Source organism: Macaca thibetana, chromosome 1 (genome assembly GCF_024542745.1).
Source record: "Macaca thibetana thibetana isolate TM-01 chromosome 1, ASM2454274v1, whole genome shotgun sequence".
Lineage (NCBI taxonomy): Eukaryota > Metazoa > Chordata > Mammalia > Primates > Cercopithecidae > Macaca > Macaca thibetana.
In genome coordinates this window covers 61,214,592-61,234,661 of record NC_065578.1, presented here as the reverse complement: position 1 = coordinate 61,234,661, position 20,070 = coordinate 61,214,592, and the positions used below count along the sequence as shown (strand labels likewise).

The 20,070-nt window shown below is 39.6% G+C and overlaps 2 protein-coding genes across 8 annotated transcripts in view; both read right to left on the bottom strand.

Moving 5' to 3' along the window:
- PATJ (PATJ crumbs cell polarity complex component) overlaps nucleotides 1–20,070 on the bottom strand; it is a 426,007-nt gene that overhangs the window by 125,784 nt on the left and 280,153 nt on the right. For all 7 annotated transcript variants that reach the window (XM_050752580.1, XM_050752940.1, XM_050752817.1 and 4 more), the window contains one exon: nucleotides 7,021–7,093. In XM_050752580.1, the coding sequence (XP_050608537.1) occupies nucleotides 7,021–7,093 (73 nt within the window). The remainder of the gene's footprint in view (nucleotides 1–7,020; nucleotides 7,094–20,070) is intronic.
- On the bottom strand, nucleotides 1,094–7,012 carry LOC126933872 (ragulator complex protein LAMTOR5-like). Its single transcript, XM_050754110.1, has one exon. It carries the CDS (start codon nucleotides 6,248–6,250, stop codon nucleotides 5,966–5,968), a length of 285 nt encoding a protein of 94 aa, XP_050610067.1. The 5' UTR covers nucleotides 6,251–7,012; the 3' UTR covers nucleotides 1,094–5,965.

The following is a 20,070-nucleotide window of genomic DNA, read 5'->3' as shown; positions in this document are numbered from 1 at the left end:
AAGTAAATTTTAAAAAATAGCAATTATAACTCCCTAATAGGATTGAAAGTTTTTTTTAAAAATAAAACTTATGTTTAGTACAAATTTTGCCATTCCCATATTTTCTTCCTTTTTTTTTTTTTTTTTTTTTTTTTTGAGACTGAGTCTCACTCTGTCGCCCAGGCTGGTATACAGTGGTATGATCTCGGCTCACTGCAACCTCTGCCTCCCGGGTTCAAGCGATTCTCTAGCCTCAGCCTCCCGAGTAGCTGAGATTACAGGTGCGTGCCACCACACCCTGCTAATTTTTATATTTTTTTAGTAGAGATGGGGTTTTGCCATGTTGGCCAGACTGGTCTTGAACTCCTGACCTCAGATGATCCGCCCGCCTTGGCCTCCCAGAGTGTTGGGATTACAGGCGTGAGCCACCGTGCCTGGCCCATTCCCATAATTTCTAAATCCAATGTTCTTTTAGAAAACACACAAAATAATTTTAGTCTCATTGCCAACCTAAATTCACAAATATTTCTTTCTGCAAAGCCTTGTTTACCAGATGGGACAAACTGAATTTCTTTCTTCTAACCCCAAACATGAGCTTATTTACTAGGCTGCTCAGAATTCTAGAAAAGCAGGGCAAAATTAAAATAAAATGGAAATTATGCTAATGGAACTCTCTATGTGATCAACTTCCATGATTTTTATGAGGCCTGTTCCATCTCAGTTAGTACTTAAAAAAGCACAACTTCTAAGAAAGCAAAAAGGAGGTCCTTGTTTGTATGAAGATATTCTAAAAGATTTAGGCTGTCCTGTCAATAAATGGAATAAATATGTCAGAACACAAGTTATTTGAGCCCTCAGTACCTCTTACTAGACGACAGCAATGACTTCTTAATTGGGTTTCCCTCTTCAAGACGTCTTTAACATTGCTATTAGACTAATCTTCCTGGAGTACAGCCTTGATCAAATTGTTTCATTGTTCAAAACGCCTTCAACAGTTCCAAAACCAAAGAATGAAATTCAGATCCTCTGGGATTTAAATGTGGAATCTAAAAAGTTGAACTCATAGAAACAGAGAGTAGTGGTGGTGACCAGGGGCTGGTGGATGGGGTGGAGGTGGAAGAGATGTTGGTCAGAGGATGCAAAATTTCAGTTAGAGTAATAAGTTCTAGAGATCTAGTGTACAACAGGGTGAGCAGAGTTAATAACAATGTATAACAATGTATTGTATTCTTGAAAATCTCTAAGAAAGTAGATTTCAACTGTTCTCACCACAAAAATAAGTACGTGAGGAAATACATATGTTAATTATCTCGATTTAGCCATTCTACAACATACACATATTTCAAAACATCATGTTGGCCAGGTGCAGTGGCTCAGTCCTGTAATTCCAGCACTTTTGAGGGGCTGAGGTGGAAGGATCTCTCGAGCCCAGCAGATGGGGCGTAGGCAACATAGTGAGATTCTGTCTCTGCAAAAAATTTTATAATAGCCAGGCACGGTGGTGCGTGCCTATAGTCCTAGCTGTTCAGGAGGCTGAGGCAGGAAGGTTGTTTGAGCCTGGGAGGTCAAGGATGCAGTGAGCTGAGATCATGCCACTGCACTCCAGCCTGGCAACAGAGCCAGATCCTGTCTCAAAAACTAACCCCCCCCAAGAACAAAACCAAACAAAAAAAGCCATCACATTGTATATGATAAATATATACAATTTTTATGTATCAATTTAGTTTTTAAAAGGAAAAAAATCCTGTTTTTTATATAACTATTAAAAATGGAAGATGCTGGAGGCTGGGAGTTCAACTAGAGGGCTGTGATAATATAAGTGCAATCACAACAAAAATGAGGTCTTACCATGTGCCAGGAATAGTGCTAAGCCTTTTAAAAACATTACTTAATACTTCTAACAAGTCCATAGAATTAATTATTATTATCAAACCCATTTTAAACGTGAGGAATTGAAGTTTATAGAGCGTAACTGGCTCAAGTTCACTCTGCTAGTAAATGGTAGAATACTGATTAAGACTTGGCTCTGTCTGACATCCAAGCTTATGTTCACATCGCTATGCTGTAGAATTGCACCAATGGTATTATAATTACCACAAGTACTGCATCATAATCCCTTATAAATATATATAGCTGTAGGGATAAAATATTTTTACACCTGGCCCTCATAGCTACCCTTTGACATACGCAGGGGAGGCTATTAACCTGGCTTTACAGAAAAAGACAGACTTTGGGAGGTTAACTGCCTCCCAAGGTTATATGCCCATAGGTAATTAGTAGAGCCAAAACCAAAACCCACATCGTCAGACTTCTTGCTCAATGTTTTATTAGCACTCTTGCTCAGTCTACTAGCACAGAACTGCATGAAATAATTTTGTTCTCTGCGATACCCATCAGGTCTAGAGCACTGACACATAATAAGAGCTCAATGACGCTAGGCTCAGTAGCTCACACCTGTAATCCCAGCACTTTGGGAGGCTGAGGTGGGAGGACTACTTGAAGACAGAAGTTCAAGACCAGCCTGGGTAACATGGCGAGATCCTGTCTCTACAAAAAATTTAAAAATTAGCCAAGCATAATGGTATGTGCCTATGGTCCCAGCTACTTGGGACGTGAGGCAGGAGGATTGCTTGAGCTCAGGAGTTTGAGGCTGCAGTGAGCCATGATAGCACCACAGAACTCTAGCCTGGGCTACAGAACAAGATCTTGTCTTTTTTTAAAAAAATAGTTCAATAAACATTTGCTGAATAAAGAAATAAATATGAGATACCATTAGCATATAATAAAACTGCTACTTAATAATGCTGAATTATTATTACCAGGTCCAATTTAATAACGATATGGCTCTATTTCATCTATCTGGTTATGATTTAAATGGGCTGTCTCTTTTAGCCATATGCTGGATATGAGTTATGCTTTAGTACTCACGAGAAACATCTAAGAGGGAAAAAGATATATACTAAGAGGGTCCACATAGGCAAATGGGAAGGGAAAAGAAAGAGGTCAGGAAACCAAAGAATATGGGTACTCTTCCTGTACTGCCCACAGGAGGGGTGGCATTCATCATTTGGTAGCAGTTACTAGAGCCAATAGTCCAGAGCAGAACTAAAAAGCCCTCTCTAGAATATAATCAAATTGTGATGGTTCAACAGAAACATCACCCGCATGGCATATGCTGTTAGAGAAAGGGATTTATTATTTATTTATACATTTAAATGCCTAATGTGATTTCATTATTTTTGAAAATGAAATACAAATAATGGCACACAAATTTGATTAAGATATGTGATAATGTTCTTGAAACTTAAGGCTGGCGTTATTTATACTTTACATATTTTTTACATACTAGCCTGCTTTATTTTACATACTAGCTGTACTTTTTATTTTACATACTAGCCTGCTTGTTTTAAAAATAAAATCAGTCTTCTAAATTTTCAGAACAGCTATTCTTTCAAAGACTCTAGTAAATAGTACCACTATCTATCCAGTTGTTCAAGCCAAAAATCTAGGTTTATCCATGATTCTCTACTTCCCCCAGCTCCCTTGTTTAATTAATCAAGTTTGACTCAACCTCCAAAACATCAGGAATGTGCTCTTTTCATTGCTTCCGATACCAACACTTCATCCAAGCCACATTAGGGCCTCACTGGGGCTTTTGCCTTTTAGCATATTACTTTTATCTTCCTACCAACCCATTCCCTACCTAGCAGCTGTGGGAGATGAGAAAATGCCAGTCTAAAAAGGAAGGATCATTGAGCTGAAGGCAATTAGGAAGAAGCAGATGCAGGAAAACCTTCTGCTCTCCCTCTATTTGTCTAAAAGCAGGACATAGATATGTAAAGACAAAAGATATCTGCCTCCCTCTGAATCAGGGAAAACAAAGGTTAAACCCTGAAGACAAAACAGAATGCGTATCCCCTGGAGATGGCACCAGGGGAATCTACATGAGCAAGCTATACCAACTAGCCTTTATCTGCCAGTTGTTTGCCTTCCCTCAAGTTGCCACCCCTAGAGACAAAGTCCTCTTCCTTTGTCTTGTCACTTCTCTAAACATTTACCATTTTTTTTTGGTTGAAGATGCTATTTAAGCTAGAATTTAAATCTATCTCATTGAGAACTACTCATTCCCTGGGTGTTTGCCATGTATATAAGAAATACATATGTCATTAAACTGCTGTTTGTTTTGCTCTTGTTAATCTATCTTTTGTTACAAGGGTCCATTCCAACTGAGAACCTATGAGGGTTGAAGAAAAAAGTTATTTTTCTTGCCCTAAATAGCCAAATGGTTCCTTTAAAACTATGTATCAGGTCACATCACTCCCCTGTTTAAATCCTTCCAGTGCCTTCTTCTGCATATAGAATAAAACCCAAACTTCTAACTCTGACTTACACAACCTTTCTCTCCCTCTTGTCTCATATTCCACTGCTCTCCCAGCTCCTAATATGCTTCCAGCCATATTCCTCAAATATGACCCGGCTCATTCTCACCTGAGAGCTATTTCTGTCCACTCAGCAGGGAAGGCTCCTCCCTCTTATTTCTGAATGTCTGGCTTTTTCTTTTAATTTTTATCTTATTTAAATTTTACCTTGCCCAAGTGTAACTAAGTACTCCCATTTTTCTGACAGATAATTATTTTTTTCTCTCTCTTTTCTCCTCATTCCCCCAGTTTCCCACTTCCTACTTAGCCCTTTAGAAATGCAAACATAGGGTCATGCCTGTAATCCCAGCGCTTTTGGGAGGCCCAGGCAGGGGGATCATCTGAGTTCAGGAATTCAAGACCAGCCTGGCCAACATGGTGAAACCCCGTCTCTACTAAAAACACAAAAATTAGCCGGGCGTGGTAGTGTGCGCCTGTAATCCCAGCTACTCGGAAGGCTGAGGCAGGAGAATCACTTGAACCCGAGAGGCAGAGGTTGCAATGAGCTGAGATCACGCCACTGCACTACGCCTGGATGACAGGGTGAGACTCCATCTCAAAAAAAAAAAAAAAAAGAAATGCAAATATAGCATTTTACCTCCCCTTCACCAGACGCTCCCTAGAGAGCAAGTTCATCTAACTATGTGCTTGGGCGAGATCCAGAAAGGAACCCTCACTCACCAGGAGGTTGCCTGGATCAGTAACAGCTGATTTCTATGGGCCCCCACCCCCCGACCAGGAGACTACCTCGAGAGATATGAAACTCTCTCCCATCTGGGGAGTTTTTGGCCTAGTCCTGCACAAGAAGGCACCAGCAGTCACCAGCTCGACTGCCCTGTAGATAAGACACCGGAGCTAGCACATGGACCTCCCCCTGCTCATTTCCTCCTCTGCCTTTTAAAAGTGCCAGCTTTCTGCTCCAAAAGTGAAGCAGTTACCCTTAAAGCAGGAAGCCTGTACTCCCTTCCCCAAAGCTAGCTTTGGAATAAATCACCTTCCTTATACCAGACTCCTTTCTTGATAACCTGTGTTTCGGCTACACAAGTGGCCTTCTCTGGAACTCAGCAAAGTGATCACATTCCCCACTTTAATTCTCTCCAAGGCACTGACTACTATATGATAATTCTTTTGGTTTATTTATTTCTTAATTTGTATCTTTGTGTCTTCAATCATGAAGACAGAAAGATAACAAATTGGTAGGAAGCCCCATCTGTTTTATTCACACCTAGACCTCTAATGCCCAAAAGAGTGCTTAACAAATAATACGCACTCATTGAACACTTGTTTTTTGTGGTTTTTTCCCCCTCCAAATGGAGTTATTGAATACAGCAAAATTCTATATACAAAGTGACCTGGACCGGCTGCTTCACAACACGATCCTTTCTTACTAATAGCTTGATAGGTCAGTCCATAGTGTTAAGAGCAACTTACTCTTACGTAAATTGAAAAGTGCCCATTGCACATTAAATAAATGGCCTAACTACTGGAACTTTAGTAGTTCTACAAGATAACTCACATAGGTAGGATGGAGTTCCTATGACAGGCTGCTGAACAACAGATACGAGCCATCAAAAGGCCATTTTGTGTACCGCCACTGTGAAACCATCATGCTTCTGGATCATAATGCTCCCATTATCTGATGCTGGACACACCACAGGAATATCAGTGGGGTCAGAGGTTAGCTTAGCTGCTTGCTGGGCTAGAACAGATATCACTCCAGCATGCTCATCTGACAGGGTCCCACGGCAACCCAGATTAAGTCCTTGTGAATCTGGGCACGGGACTCCAACAATGGAGGGAGTCTTCATTGTATCTTCTAAGCGCTGCTCCAAGGTCGCCTCCATCCCACCCATGGTCCACCCCAGCCCAGAACCCTGAACACTTGTTGAAAGAATAAAAATAATGTGTATTGCACAATCACAGTTTTATTAAAAGGGACACTATATATAGCTATTTATGGTTACTGTAGAAACAAAGGAAAAAGTATGAAAAGATACTGAATAGTGAACATTAACTTCCTTAGGGAGGTAGTGAAAGAAAAATTAAGATTTCTTTGAATAACCCTGCACTATTTAATTAGTAACAATAAGTATGTATTTCTTCTTGGAGTTAAAAAATAATTCAATAAATATAAAATGAGAAGAGAAGGAATATTCCCTCAGCTGGGGAGACAAACTGATTACACAGTTCTATCTCTATCTACTCCGGAAGCTGACCAATATTACAGCAATCTTGTTACACCAGTAATTTCTCCATTCACAGATGAAAGTAATTATTTAAAGGCACCTTGATCACAGGTATTAAAGTATTTCAAAACCATAAAGAAAGGGGTACAATTCAGTCATAAACAAAGAGAATTTTCTTGTAAATTCTGAAATGCCCAATTAGAACAAAATTATATATTTAGAGGAGACCTTGAGCAACTCTGAGGAAGGTAATACTTATATGTTAGGTTCTAATATATTTACTAAAAAACTGCTTTATAATCAATACCTCAATACTTTCTATTTTGGTCAGGGAAATTTTCCATGAATTTGGAATACCAAATAATGAATATCAAAAAAAGAAAATGCTCATGACAAACCCATCGAATATACTACGAGCTAATTAGAAACAACCTTACCTCAATAGAAGATGGAGAACTTGATGGCACTAGAAAGGGAGGAACGGCCATCTGATTGACTGCATCCTCGTTTCTGTGAAATGTTGAAATAGGCAGAATCAGTACACAGTAAATGCTAAGTTCCTGGCTCAAATTATAAATACTTCCTAAGTTCTCAGTTGAAAATGCACACACAGCATCATAGAATTAAATAAATATATATATATAAATATATATAGCTTCCATATATATAGCTTCCAACCATGCAAAGTTACTACGCACAAAAAAAGATGTACTGCTCAAGGGATACTAAGATGCAATTATTAGTGACAAAGAGTGATGATGTTAGGAGTTACTCAAATCCCATTTAGTAAGTCAGGTGCTGCAGAGGATAAGTTTGGAAAGGCTTTGGCTCTTTCAGCACTGTGGAGTATAAATTTTTCAAATGGCCATGTGCAACCTTTAGGCCCCATTAATGTCTGAAGCGTTTTGTTCTTTGAACTGGAAAGGATCCCAGTCTCCTCACTTGGCTTCTAACTTTGTTTTGCAAATGAAGGATGATGGGGTGTCTACAATAGGCCTGCAAGGTGGAGTATGAGGAGGAGTGATTGATGGGGAGGGCAGAGCTCCAGACAGAAAATGCTTTGTGGTTAGGTGAATTCTCCTCCTCCTCATCCCAATGGAGTAGAGTAGATGGCAGCTGAAACCTCATCACCAGGGTGACAGGCATACAACTCCTACAATACTGGTTCTGATTATTTGGACCTATTTCCACCACATTACTAGCAAATGGTTGGCAGTGGTCTGTGGGAGATAATGACTCTCCTTTATAGTCATTATACCCATTATGATGCACAACCAACATAATTATCTCAAGATTTATGTGAAGTTTGCTTTTATGTTTCACAATATAAACCAAGGAAGCTCACAAAAAACGCTTCCTGCTGATATGTAAAGTTCTTAGACTGTTTACAGATTTCTCTCCATATGACTCATGTATATAGAACAGCTACTGCCTGACTTGGGAGGGCATTCAAAATCCAACCCCACTGTATGCTTTAGTTTTCACCAATTGGATTATGTGACCATTCTTCCTTTGATTTAATCATGTCACTGCCTTTTCTTGAAATGCCTTTTTTTCTCTTTTTTCTTCCCTTTCCTCCCTCCCTCCCTTCCTTTCTTCTTCTTCTTTTTTTTTTTTTTTTTTGAGATGGAGTCTTACTCTGTCACCTAGGCTGGAGTGCAATGGCACAATCTCGGCTCACTGCAGCCCCCACCTCCTGAGTTCAGTCGATTCTCCTGCCTCAGCCTCCGGAGTAGCTGGGATTACAGGCATGCACCACCACACCTGGCTAATTTTTGTATTCTTTATTTAATTTATACCCCACCCATCCTTCCCCTCCAATGTGAGTTCAATGACCTCTAACTAGGTGAATTATTCCCTTCCCTTAAATTCAAAGACTATTCTATATATCGTTGTCTTCCAAATCCACATATTTAGCCCAAATCTTTTGAGCTTAGGACTAGGACCTGCATACCCACTCTTACTTTATATCTCCACTAGATGTCTTACAAGCATCTCAAATAAAATAGGGCTTTTTTATCCCACTTAGTCACCATATGGTTCCACAGCCAATTCTCTCCACCAGAGTAAATGTCAACAACATCTGTCCAGTTGTTCAACCAGGAACCAGGGGTCATTCTTGAAAATTCTCTTCCCTCAACTGTACTTCCAACCAGCAAGTCTTATGGATTTTACCTTCAACACATATTTTGGATCTTTCCACTTCTTTCCATCCTATCCTATCTATAAGCCATCATCATTTCTCACCTGCATGTAAGAGCAACTCAGTTACATCCTCTCTCCAACCCATTCTCCACCCAGCAAAGTTATTATGATTCTAACACATAAAACTGATCATATTTCTAACCCCTTCTTATGGCTTCTTAATGCACTTAGGATCAAGCTCAAAGTTGATAAGGAAGCTCAGAGGTCCCAGCCCCCATCTCTGGCCCCCTCTAGTGCTTCTTCCCCTTGCTCACTTATGCCCCAGTCCAGCTGCACAGACTTTCTTTCCACTTCTTAGATGAGCCAAGATCTACCCGCCTCAAGGTCTTCTCTTACCCTATTCTCTTCTGCTCTGCTTGACAAATACTTTGGCTGATTTACTCCTATTTCTTCTTCATAGCTCACCATAAATGTCATTTCCTAAAACAAGCCTTCCAGGCTTCTTAATATGCTCATAGTACCCTAGACAATGATTGCTGTTATAGGTCTGTTTCTTTCATATTTTACCTAACTGATTTGTGTGAACATTTGCTCCAAATTTGAATTTCTCTCTGGATGGGAAGCATTCCAAGGACAGGACTCATGTCCATCCTACTCCCTATGACACTATCTAGGGGTAACATAGTGCCTGCCAAGTGTTTGTGCTTAACACAGTTATTGAAAAAAAAAAAAGAATGAATGGTGGGGTGGGTTGGGGTGGGATGTAATGACAACTCTCTTCAATAAGGAGACAGAAAGGTAGGAGTCTCAGTTCTAGCCCAGTCACTAACTAACAGAGGGACTTTGGGGAAATCACTTCTCAGAGTCTAAGTTATAAGAATCCTAAATTGGTTAAATTTTTTGTGGAATGAAACACAGCATAAATAAAAACATGAAGTCTAGGTGCCATTTCAAGCTCTATGCTTCTTGGATTCTTAGACTATCTAGGCATGAACCAAACCAAACCAAATGGGAGAAAAACTACAACTATAAAGTGACATAGCATATCAAGCACATCTCTGTTTTTTCTGACTGCATTTCAGGTGCCTTGAGCAAACACTATTATGTTAAGAGATGGCTTGGCTATTGTTTTTCAGCGAGTACAATCCATTCCTCAGCAGTTTGCTCACATATAGCAAAAGTAATCCGTCACTTGTGGGTAAAGAACAACATTTTTCCAGTGGTAATTCTGTTTCCCACTCAATTTCTCCCATTGAACAACACAATAAAGCTCAGCTTAGGGCCGAAAGCCAACAGGCCATGTCTGCTCTAGATCTGGAACTCACAGTGCAGAGTATACTTGGCAGTAATTAAATAGATGACTTTTCATATCTCTTTCAAAGGTTACCAGCATTAAAAATATGGCTGTACATGAATTCTTATTGAGAGATCATGATGAACTGAACCAAGTTAGCTCAAATTGGCCAAGTTATCCCTTTACAATTTAATGATTTTTTCACAAATTAGTATGACTTTAATGGCCTTTAAAGTCCATATTAAATTTTTTTAACCTTACATAATAGAAAACCAACAATTACTCTCACTGAAAAGAAGAAAGCTGCTATAAGAAGTTACAGTTCATAATCCTTTATAATCCACTTAATAAAGTGGTCACATCCCTCAGCATCAAGCCATGGAGAGCTGACATAGCTGCAATTTTCAAGAGAAAAGTAGGAAAAGGGCAACCAAAGGAGAGAAGGCATTTATACTTCAGACAAGCAGTTGGGCCCGAATGATATCTGGAGAACCTTTGAGCCCTCATATCCTATGATTCTCATAAGTAATGAAATCTGTTTGCTTTATAATTAAACCTCTTTTTTTTTTTTTTTTTTTTTTTTTGAGACAGAGTCTCTCTCTCTCGCCCAGGCTGGAGTGCAGTAGCGTGATCTCGGCTCACTGCAGCCTCCACCTCCCAGGTTCAAGTGACTCTCATGCCTCAGCCACCTGAGTAGCTGGGACTATAGGCGTGTGCCACCATGTGCAGCTAATTTTGGTATTTTCAGTAGAGCTGGAGTATCACCATGTTGGCCAGGCTGGTCTTGAGCTCCTGGCCTCAAGTGATCTGCCTGCCTTGGACTTCCAAAGTGCTGGGATTACAGGTGTGAGCCATCAAGCCGGGTGAAACTTTCCTTTCCATATAATTAGCCTAAGTTTCTTAGGCCCCAGTGCCTCAAAGAGAACACAGTCAGGAACTGTAATTGTTTGTGGGTGTTTTTATAATTATCTTTAAGAGCTGCTGGGAGAGAGATAATGGACTTCTCCCACAGATAAGGGTGAGACCGGTTTTCCAGAGCACGGAACACCGCATGTGTGTCCTCATTGCTGTACTTGCCACGCTCTGTTCAAATTACTTGTGCTGGTTTTTCTCCCACTCTGAGCACAAGGATGAGATCTTATTCCTTCATATCCTCAGCTTGTAGTGTGGCACCTGGCAGGGAGTAGGTGTACTGTGATGTAAATGTCTATTGAACAAAAGTGATCTTAATAAGACAGGGAAAAGAAACCAGAATTCCTGAAACCACCCTGTGCTTTCTGAGCTATTTCCATGCGTTAGTGAGGCCGTGCTGCCTGTAGTCAGCCAGCCATCAGTATTTACCACATGTAAAGGCCATTTCTTGGGGTGTCCACCCAGCTCACAGTGATTCCTTGGATGGGCCATAACGTCTACACTAGGTACTAATAGCCCTGCCCTCAATCAGACTGGATAAAGGGGGCAGACATCTGCCTCAGTTTGGGGCAATCAGATTCTCTCTCCCAGAGGCTTAACATTTGGAAGAGACATATAAAGATCAGGAGTGCAACGTCAAGACTACCAATGGAAATGCTCAAGGAAAAACAGGGGTTCAGAACTCCCTTTTGCCGACATCTCTAGAGCTGCCCTGGGTCCATCTCTGGAGCCTTATTGTATGGATCTTTTTCTAAGAGTCCATGAGGCATCTGGACTCTCACAATACATTCTCCTTTTAGTTTAAGCTGGCTGGTGGTTACTTTGATTGGTTGAAACTCAACTATATAGCTTTGATTTTATTTTGAATATATACATGTCTTTATTTAACAAATATTTATGCTATGTACACAAAAATGGATAAAATGGATTAAAAATGGATAAAAGACGATTCTTGCCTTTGATGATATTAGTATCATTTACTTAGCTGTAAACAAACAACTAAGTAAACAAACAACTGCAATTGTGGCATTAATACCTGATCTGGTTTGGCTGTGTCCCCACCCAAAATCTCATCTTGAATTGTAGTCCCCAAAATCCCCATGTGTCAAAGGAGAGACCAGGTGGAGGTAATTGAATCATGGGGCAATTACCCCCATGCTGTTCTTGTGCTAGTGAGCGAGTTCTCAGGAGAGCTGACGGTTTTATAAGTGTGTGGTAGTTCCTCCTGCATTCATTCTCCTTCCTGCTACCTTGTGAAGAAGGTGCTTTGCTTCCCCTTGCACTGTGATTATAAGTTTCTTGAGGCCTCCCCAACCACGCTGAACTGTAAGTCAGTTAAATCTCTTTCCTTTATAAATTATCCAATCTCAGATAGTATTTTCATAGCAGTGTGAGCACAGACTAATACACTACTCACGGGATCTCAATTTAGTTTTTCTCCAAAAGTATGCTAAGAATACCTCTAATTCAGCTTCTTGTTTGTAGAATATATTTATATTTGTGGAAAACACACATTTTGGATCCTGATTTGAATTGTTTTGTTATAAAAATGAAACTCACATTGGTAAAAATCATGTAACTTGTGTTAGACAGAATGCTAAGTCTCCCAAGATTCCTGCCCCCAGTTTACAGACAAATTTCACTTCCATGATGAGACTATATGATAAGTCATAGCTGACTATAAGATAAAGGGAGATTATTAGTTTGGGCCTGACCTAATCATACAAGCAAAGCCCTTCAAATCTGGAGATTTCACTCAGAACCTCAGTATCCTAAAGCCTTAAATTAGTAGGTTGACTTAAATGATTTCTAAACTGATTAAACTCTTTGTAGAATGCCTAGAGGTCACAGACAGGAAGTCAGAGATTGGAAGCACCATTGCTTGCTTCAGGATGGAGGGGGCTTCCTGACAAGGACTGTAGGGACCTCTAGGAGCTGACAGCAGCCCCCACCTGAGAACCAGCAAGAAAACAGAGAATGAGCCTGGAAGCGACTTTCCCCTCAAAGCCTCCAGACAAGACCTCAGCCTGGCCAATGCCTGACTTGAGCTTGGTGATACCCTGGGCAGAGAACTGAGCCATGGCTTGTCATGCCAGCATTCTGACCTACACAACTGTGAGCCAATAAACGGGTATTGTTTTGTGCCATTCAATTTGGGTGATTTGTTACATGGCAAGAGAAAATTAATACATGACACAAATTTTGATTTGGAAAACATGGTCACCGGAAATATAACTAGAAACATAACATTTGACTGCTTACCAGATACCACTGTTCAAAATGCTTTACATACATTAACTCATTTAACCTTCATAACAAGTCTATGTCTTAGTTAGAATTTTTTTTTTTTCATTTTCTCTTGGTTTTACAGAAAGGTTAAGCAACCTGACCAAAGTCACACAGCTTATAAATCACAAAGCTGATAAATAGCAGAGCTGAGGTTCAAAAACAGCATTCTGGTTTCAAAACCTACTCTTAAATACTATACTACAGTGTTTCCCATTTTAATAGTCTATCCAGAGCCACAGATGTCTCCTTCTCTCAAATACGCAAGTTAAGATCCCTAGGTGAGTCTAGGCTATTAAATTTTGGGCTATTACTTTTTCAATTATTTAATACATTTCCTTGGGGTAAAAATACATGCACAGTTCTAAGTCTGCTCACTGTATCAACTGCAGTCTGTCCACATTTCATATGTAGGTTCTGGGTGTTTTATCTATTAACATATTACCCATCCCTTATAGAGATACAATGACTATAAAAGGCTTTAAAATTTCATTTTGTGTGATGGGGCAGGTATAGTGGTGAATATTACAGTGGAGTGTAATTTCCTCAGTACTATTCTGGGATAGTTATTAGGGCTGTTCATAAATCCTCTAGCTTCAACTTTTCTTCCTCTTTAAAGGTGAACCAGTGCTTGATTAGCTACGTTTCCTTTTTCTGCATTGGTGATCATGGAAACAAATGGTGACAAGGCACCTCTGCTGCCTGGCTACGTGAATGACCATGGTGAACAGAGGGCTCCTTACTGAGCCCTGATGGGTATGTAACATGAGAAATAAATAAACCTTTGTTTATTTCTTTGTTGTCTTAAGCCATGAGTTTTGGGGCTGTTTGTTACTGAAGCATAACTGTGTCTACCCTGAGTCTAACATGCTCTATACACGTTTATTCTATAATAATTTTTTAAAAAGCCACATTTATACCTTATTCATAGTAACCAAAAACTGGAAACAACCCAAATGTTCACCAACAGGAGAATGATCATCAAATTTTTGTATATTCATAGAATGAAGTATTACTCTGTGATTAAAGGAATAAACATAACATGGATAAATCTCAAAAACGTTATGTTAATGAAAGAAACCAGACACAAAAGAATAAATGCTGTTTGATTCCATTTACATTAAGTTTAAGAACGGTTGAAACTAACCTATAGTGACAGAAATCAGGAAGCAGGTGGCTCTTGGGGGAAGGAGAGATTGACTGTAAAGGGACACCAGCAATCTTTCAGAGGTGAATGAATAGTCTATATTTTTGTTTTGTGTGGAGGTTACACAGGTGTATGCAATTATCAAAACTCAACAGACTTAAGACATAAAATCTATTGCACTGAGTATAAATTATACTCCAACTAAAAAATAAATCCATGATAATGTGTAGTACAAGACAACTACGTTAGCTTGGAAATGAATATAAGCAAAGGCACAGACAGACCAAAGCAAGGGTATGGATTCTATCACTGATAAGATGTAAGTAAGATACAAAACAACATAAAACCCTGGTTTCTCAAGCTTTAAAACTGGGATAATGTCTAATATTAATAGAATTGTTAGGAGATAATATAAACGTCAGAGCACCAAAGCACACTAATAGAAGTAAATATTTAATGTTTTATGGCTTTGTCATGTTAAATCTCAAATGCTTAGACTTCTAGGTGCTACGTCCTCGGTTACTATTAATTCATTCAGCCATCAATCAAAAAATTTAAAACATCACTGAGTCTAATGCTTTGACTCTAAAGGCTTTATTCTTCTTTTTTCTTTTAATCCCATAGTTTCCATCCTAATTCATGTCCTTTTCATGTTGCCTGGTCTATGACAACAGTATCCCTACTTGTTTTCTTGTTCTGCTTTCTCTGCATCTGAATCCATCCAAATTGCTCCCTCTCAACTGTGAAAACTACCCCCGGAACCGAGCCTGAAAATAACCCAACATCAATGAGTTCCCTCTATGGATGTTTGTTTTGCCTGATGTATAGTTACTTATTTGCATGTCTTTGTAGTTGTTGGAGAACTTCTTACTTAACTGTATGACCTTATACAGCATATGACATACAGGAGGTGCTCAGTAAATCGTGAATTGCTGATGCCATTTGGACTCAATTCTTTCCTGTGTAAGTCTACCTAGCTAGCATTAAATATTAACTAACTCTTGCTGTACCCACTTCTCCAACAGCAATCGCTTGCTGCTTTGAATTTCTAAACTGCTTATGTGGCTTGTCTCAGTAACTTCATTCTATTCTTCTAAGAGCATTTCACTGTAGTTTTGGATGCACATATATGTCATATACAGCAATTTGTTGATATAACATATTTATTCTTTATGCCTCAAAGGTGTAACCATAATTCAAACTATAATAAGGGATTTCATTAACATGTTATTTGATAGCCCTCAACTAATTCCTTAGGATAAATATGGGATACTCTAATATAAACTCGAAAAGAACACTGTAAATTGTTGCCAAAATAAAAATTAGTGGTCATGAGGAGAACATACTCATGCTTCAGGGAAACACAATAAGTCCATGGTGACAATTTATGAATGATGAAAAATAAGACATCTAATGTAACGGGTAGTGTGTGTATATTTGTAGAATGCCATAACTTTATCAGGATATGAGATATTCCTAAGAAGCATTTCTACCTCTTCTAAAAGCAAGAAAGTGTGTTTCATCTTAAAATTCATAGGGAATTTTAAGGGACCCCAAATATCCAAAACAATCTTGAAAAAGAAAAAGTTGAAGATCTTACCTTTCCTTGATGTTCAAACCTACTGCAAAGCTATGGTAATCAAAATAGTGTGGTACTGGCATAAAGATCGACATATTAACCTATAGAATAGGACAGACAGCCAAGAAATAAATGTTTGTATACATGTATGTATGTATGTATGTATTTTGAGACAGGATCTCACTCTGTCACCCAGGCTGGAGTGCAGTGGCATGATCATAGCTCATTGTAGACTTGAAGCCTCAAATTTCTAGGCTCAAGTAAACCTCCTACCTCCGCCTTCTGAGTAGCTGGGACTACAGGTGCAGGCTACCATTTCTGGCTTTTTTTTTTTTTCCAACACAGTCTCCCTCTGTTGCCCAGGCAGCAGTATGGGTGATGTGATCATGGCTCACTGCAGCCTTGACCTTCCAGGCTAGAGCAATCCTCACACCTCAGATTCCCAAGTAGCTGGGACCACAGGTGGGTGCCACCACACTGGGCTAATTTTCTTTTTGAATTTTAGTAGAGACGAGGTCTCGCTATGTTGCCCAGTCTGGTCTTGAATTCCTGAGCTCAAGCAATCCTCCCACCTCAGCCTCCCAAAGTGCTGGGATGACAGGCGTGAGCCATCACACCCACCCTGTATATAATTCAGTGATTTTCAACTAGAACACCAAGACCATTCAGTGGGGGAATGGATGATCTTTTCAACAAATGGTGCTAGAAAAACTGGATATCTACATGTAAAAGAAGTCTTCTGGGTGAAGGTTACACAGATGGGGTGCATCTGTAATCCTAGCTACTCAAAAGGCTGAGATGGGAGGATGGCTTAAGCCCAGGAGTTTGAGGCCAAATTGTGCTATGATCATGCCTGTGAAGAGCCACTACTCTCCAGCCTGAGCAACATAGATCCTCAACTCTAAGAGAGGGGAAAAAAAGAATGAAGTCATAGCCTTCCTTTACACCATATATGAAAATAAACTCAAAATGAATCAAGGGCTTAATACAAGAGCTAAAACTATAAAACTCTTAGATGAAAACATAGGGATGAAATGCTTTGTGACATTGGATTTGACAATAATTTCTTGAATACAACACCAAAAGCGCAGGCAACAACAAAAACAGACAAATCGGACATCAAAATAAAAAACCTTGTGTATTTCAAAGGACACAATCAACAGAGTGAAAAGGCAACTTATGAAATAGGAGAAAATATTTGCAAATCATATATCTGACAAGTGGTTAATATCTAGAATACGTAAAGACTCCCATAATTCAACAACAGCAAAACAAACCACCTCATTAAAAAAATGGGCAAGGGACTTGAATAGACATTTCTATAAAGAAAACACACAAAAAGTCAGTAAGCACATGAAAAGATAATATCACTAATTCATCAGGGAAGTGCAAACCAGGCACATCAAAATCACAATGAGATACCACCTCACACTCATTAGGATGGATACCATCCAAAAAAAAAAAAAAAAAGGAATGTTGGCAAGGTTATGAAGAAAGTAAAACCTGTGTACGTTGTTGGTAGGGATGTAAAATGGTACAGCAACTATGGAAAACAGTATGGAGGCTCCTCAGAAAATTAAAAATAGATTAACTGTATGACTCAGGAATTCCATTTGTGCGGTATATATCCAAAAGAATTGAAAGCAGGGTCTGGAAGATATATCTGTATATCCGTGTTCATAGCAGCATTACTTACAGCCACCAAAAGGTGGAAGCAACCCAAGTACCTATCGATGGATGCGTGGACAAACAAACATGGCACAGACATAAAATGGAACATTATTCAGCCTTAAAAAGGTAAGAAATTCTAGCACATGCTGTGACATGAATGAACATCGAAAATACATGCTAAGTGAAATATACCAGTCACAGAAGGCCAAACACTGCACGAGTCCACTTATGTGAGGTACTAGGACAGTCAAATTCAGAGACAGACAGTAGAATGGTGGCTGCTAGGGGCTGAGAGGAGGGAAGAATGGGGAGTTATTGTTGAATGTATACAGAGTTTCAGTTTGGGAAGATGAAATAATTCTGGAGATGGATGGTGATGATGGTTGCCCAACAACGTGAATGTACTTCAAGCCACTGAACTGTGCATTTAAAATGGTACTTTTTGTATTATATGTTACACTCGGTTGCTTCCACCTTTTGGTTACAGTAAATAATATTGCTCTGAACACGGATATAGAAATATCTCTTCCGGACCCAGCTTTCAATTATTTTGGATGCATGCTCCACAAGTAGAATTGCTGGGTCCTGTGGTCAAATTTTGTGTTGTTTATTTCATCGCAATTAAAATTACCTGAGCAAGAAAAAAAGTGAAAGTGTGATGAAAATATGTTTGAATTACTTACAATGTCACTTAAAATCATGATTGTCTTCAGGGTGCTCTGGGCCTGCCTCTTGGAAACGTCCTTTCACCAAATCCATAGGATCTCATTTTATGCCAACAAAATATCATTTTATCAAAAGCAGAAGTTATGTGCCTGAATTCAGCCTGGATTGTTGAGCAGGCTGACTTTATTTATTGCAACTCGTTCTAAAATGATTACAACTACAATCTAGTGCCTGGCACATCATTTAGGTGCATGTGCACGTACACACACACACGAATGTTGAATAAATGAACACATCAACACAACAAACAAGGCCTGGATATTGCTTTCTGATTGGACTAAATCTAGTGGTCTGAGACATCTCAGGATAGTGAAAAATAATCTCTATACTTCCTGTATTAATTGGAACACGACACTGAATTAACGTTCAGCCAGGAAAGCTCCATGTAAATGAGCCAGAAGTCATGTACAAAACAAAGCAAATCATTCTATCTCAACGGAAAAATTCCTTTCCAAAAAGATTCCAGGAGATACTCCTAACTGTATGAACAGAGGAAACAGTTCCAATTCACAATTAGAAGAAACTACCAAAATAGCTGAGTATGCTGAATCGGAAATAAAAGTCCAATGACAGTGGAATAATGAGTTCTATTTACTTGGCACTTCAAACAATGTCAATCACTAAGGAGGGCTGCCGGGAGAAAGCAGTATCTAGACCCACATTTTACACAGGAGGCCCCAGGCATGTTCTAAATAATTGTTGCCAGTTGCGCAGAGGAAAAGGTGGGTCATAAAATATTTGGCAGTGCAGGCTGGCAGGAGAGTTGATGTGGGGAACTTAGGACTGGATGAAATGGATGACTTAGCCTAATAAGTTTATCAAAGAGAGCCCTTTTTTTTCTTTTCTTTTCTTTTCTTTTTTTTGAGACAGGGTCTCTCTCTGTCGCCCAGGCTGGAGTACAGTGGCACTATCTCAGCTCACTGCAACCTCTGCCTCCTGGGTTGAAGTGATTCTCTTGCCTCCGTCTCCTGAGTAGCTGGCATTACAGACGCATGCCACCATGTCCAGTTAATTTTTTGGCATTTTTAGTAAAGACAGGGTTTTGCCATGTTGGCCAAGCTGGTCTCGAACTCCTGGCCTCAAGTGATCAGCCCGTCTTGGCCTCTCAAAGTGCTGGGATTACAGGTGTGAGCCACTGTGCCCAGCCTTCCAAGAGAGTCTTTCTAAAAGGTAGTACAGTAGATACTCTCACCCATTCCCCTCTTATTCCTGGCTGGCAAATCCCAAACATTCAGACACACAGACCTTAATATGCAGCCCTCACCATAAGGCCATGTGCTGGGATCCCCACCCTCAGGGACAAACTGGGACAAATCCTGCCTGATTACTCTTTGATAATCATGGTAATCTCATTTCAAGAGGCAGCAATGGTTTGGCAATGGTAATGAGTCATACCGGAGATCCTCAGTAGAGACTTGTTCAGAGGCCTTATGCTCTGCTAAAGTCGTCTGAAGGATGAAAAACTCAGAATTCTAAGGCTAAAAGTTTACAAGTGACAGGAATATGCACAGAGGAAACCAAACGTCTCACTCTGGTTGCCGTAATTTGTTCAGATAGTGCTATTTCTTATCTGTTCATTAAGATTCTTTGACAGTAAGCAATAAAAATAAATTTGGGCCAACTTAAGCAAAAGAGAATTTACTGGAGGGATACTGAGCTCTCACAAAATTGACAGGCTATAGGATCAGGCTTGGGACAGTTGGGAACTAAGAGACCTCCAGAGGACA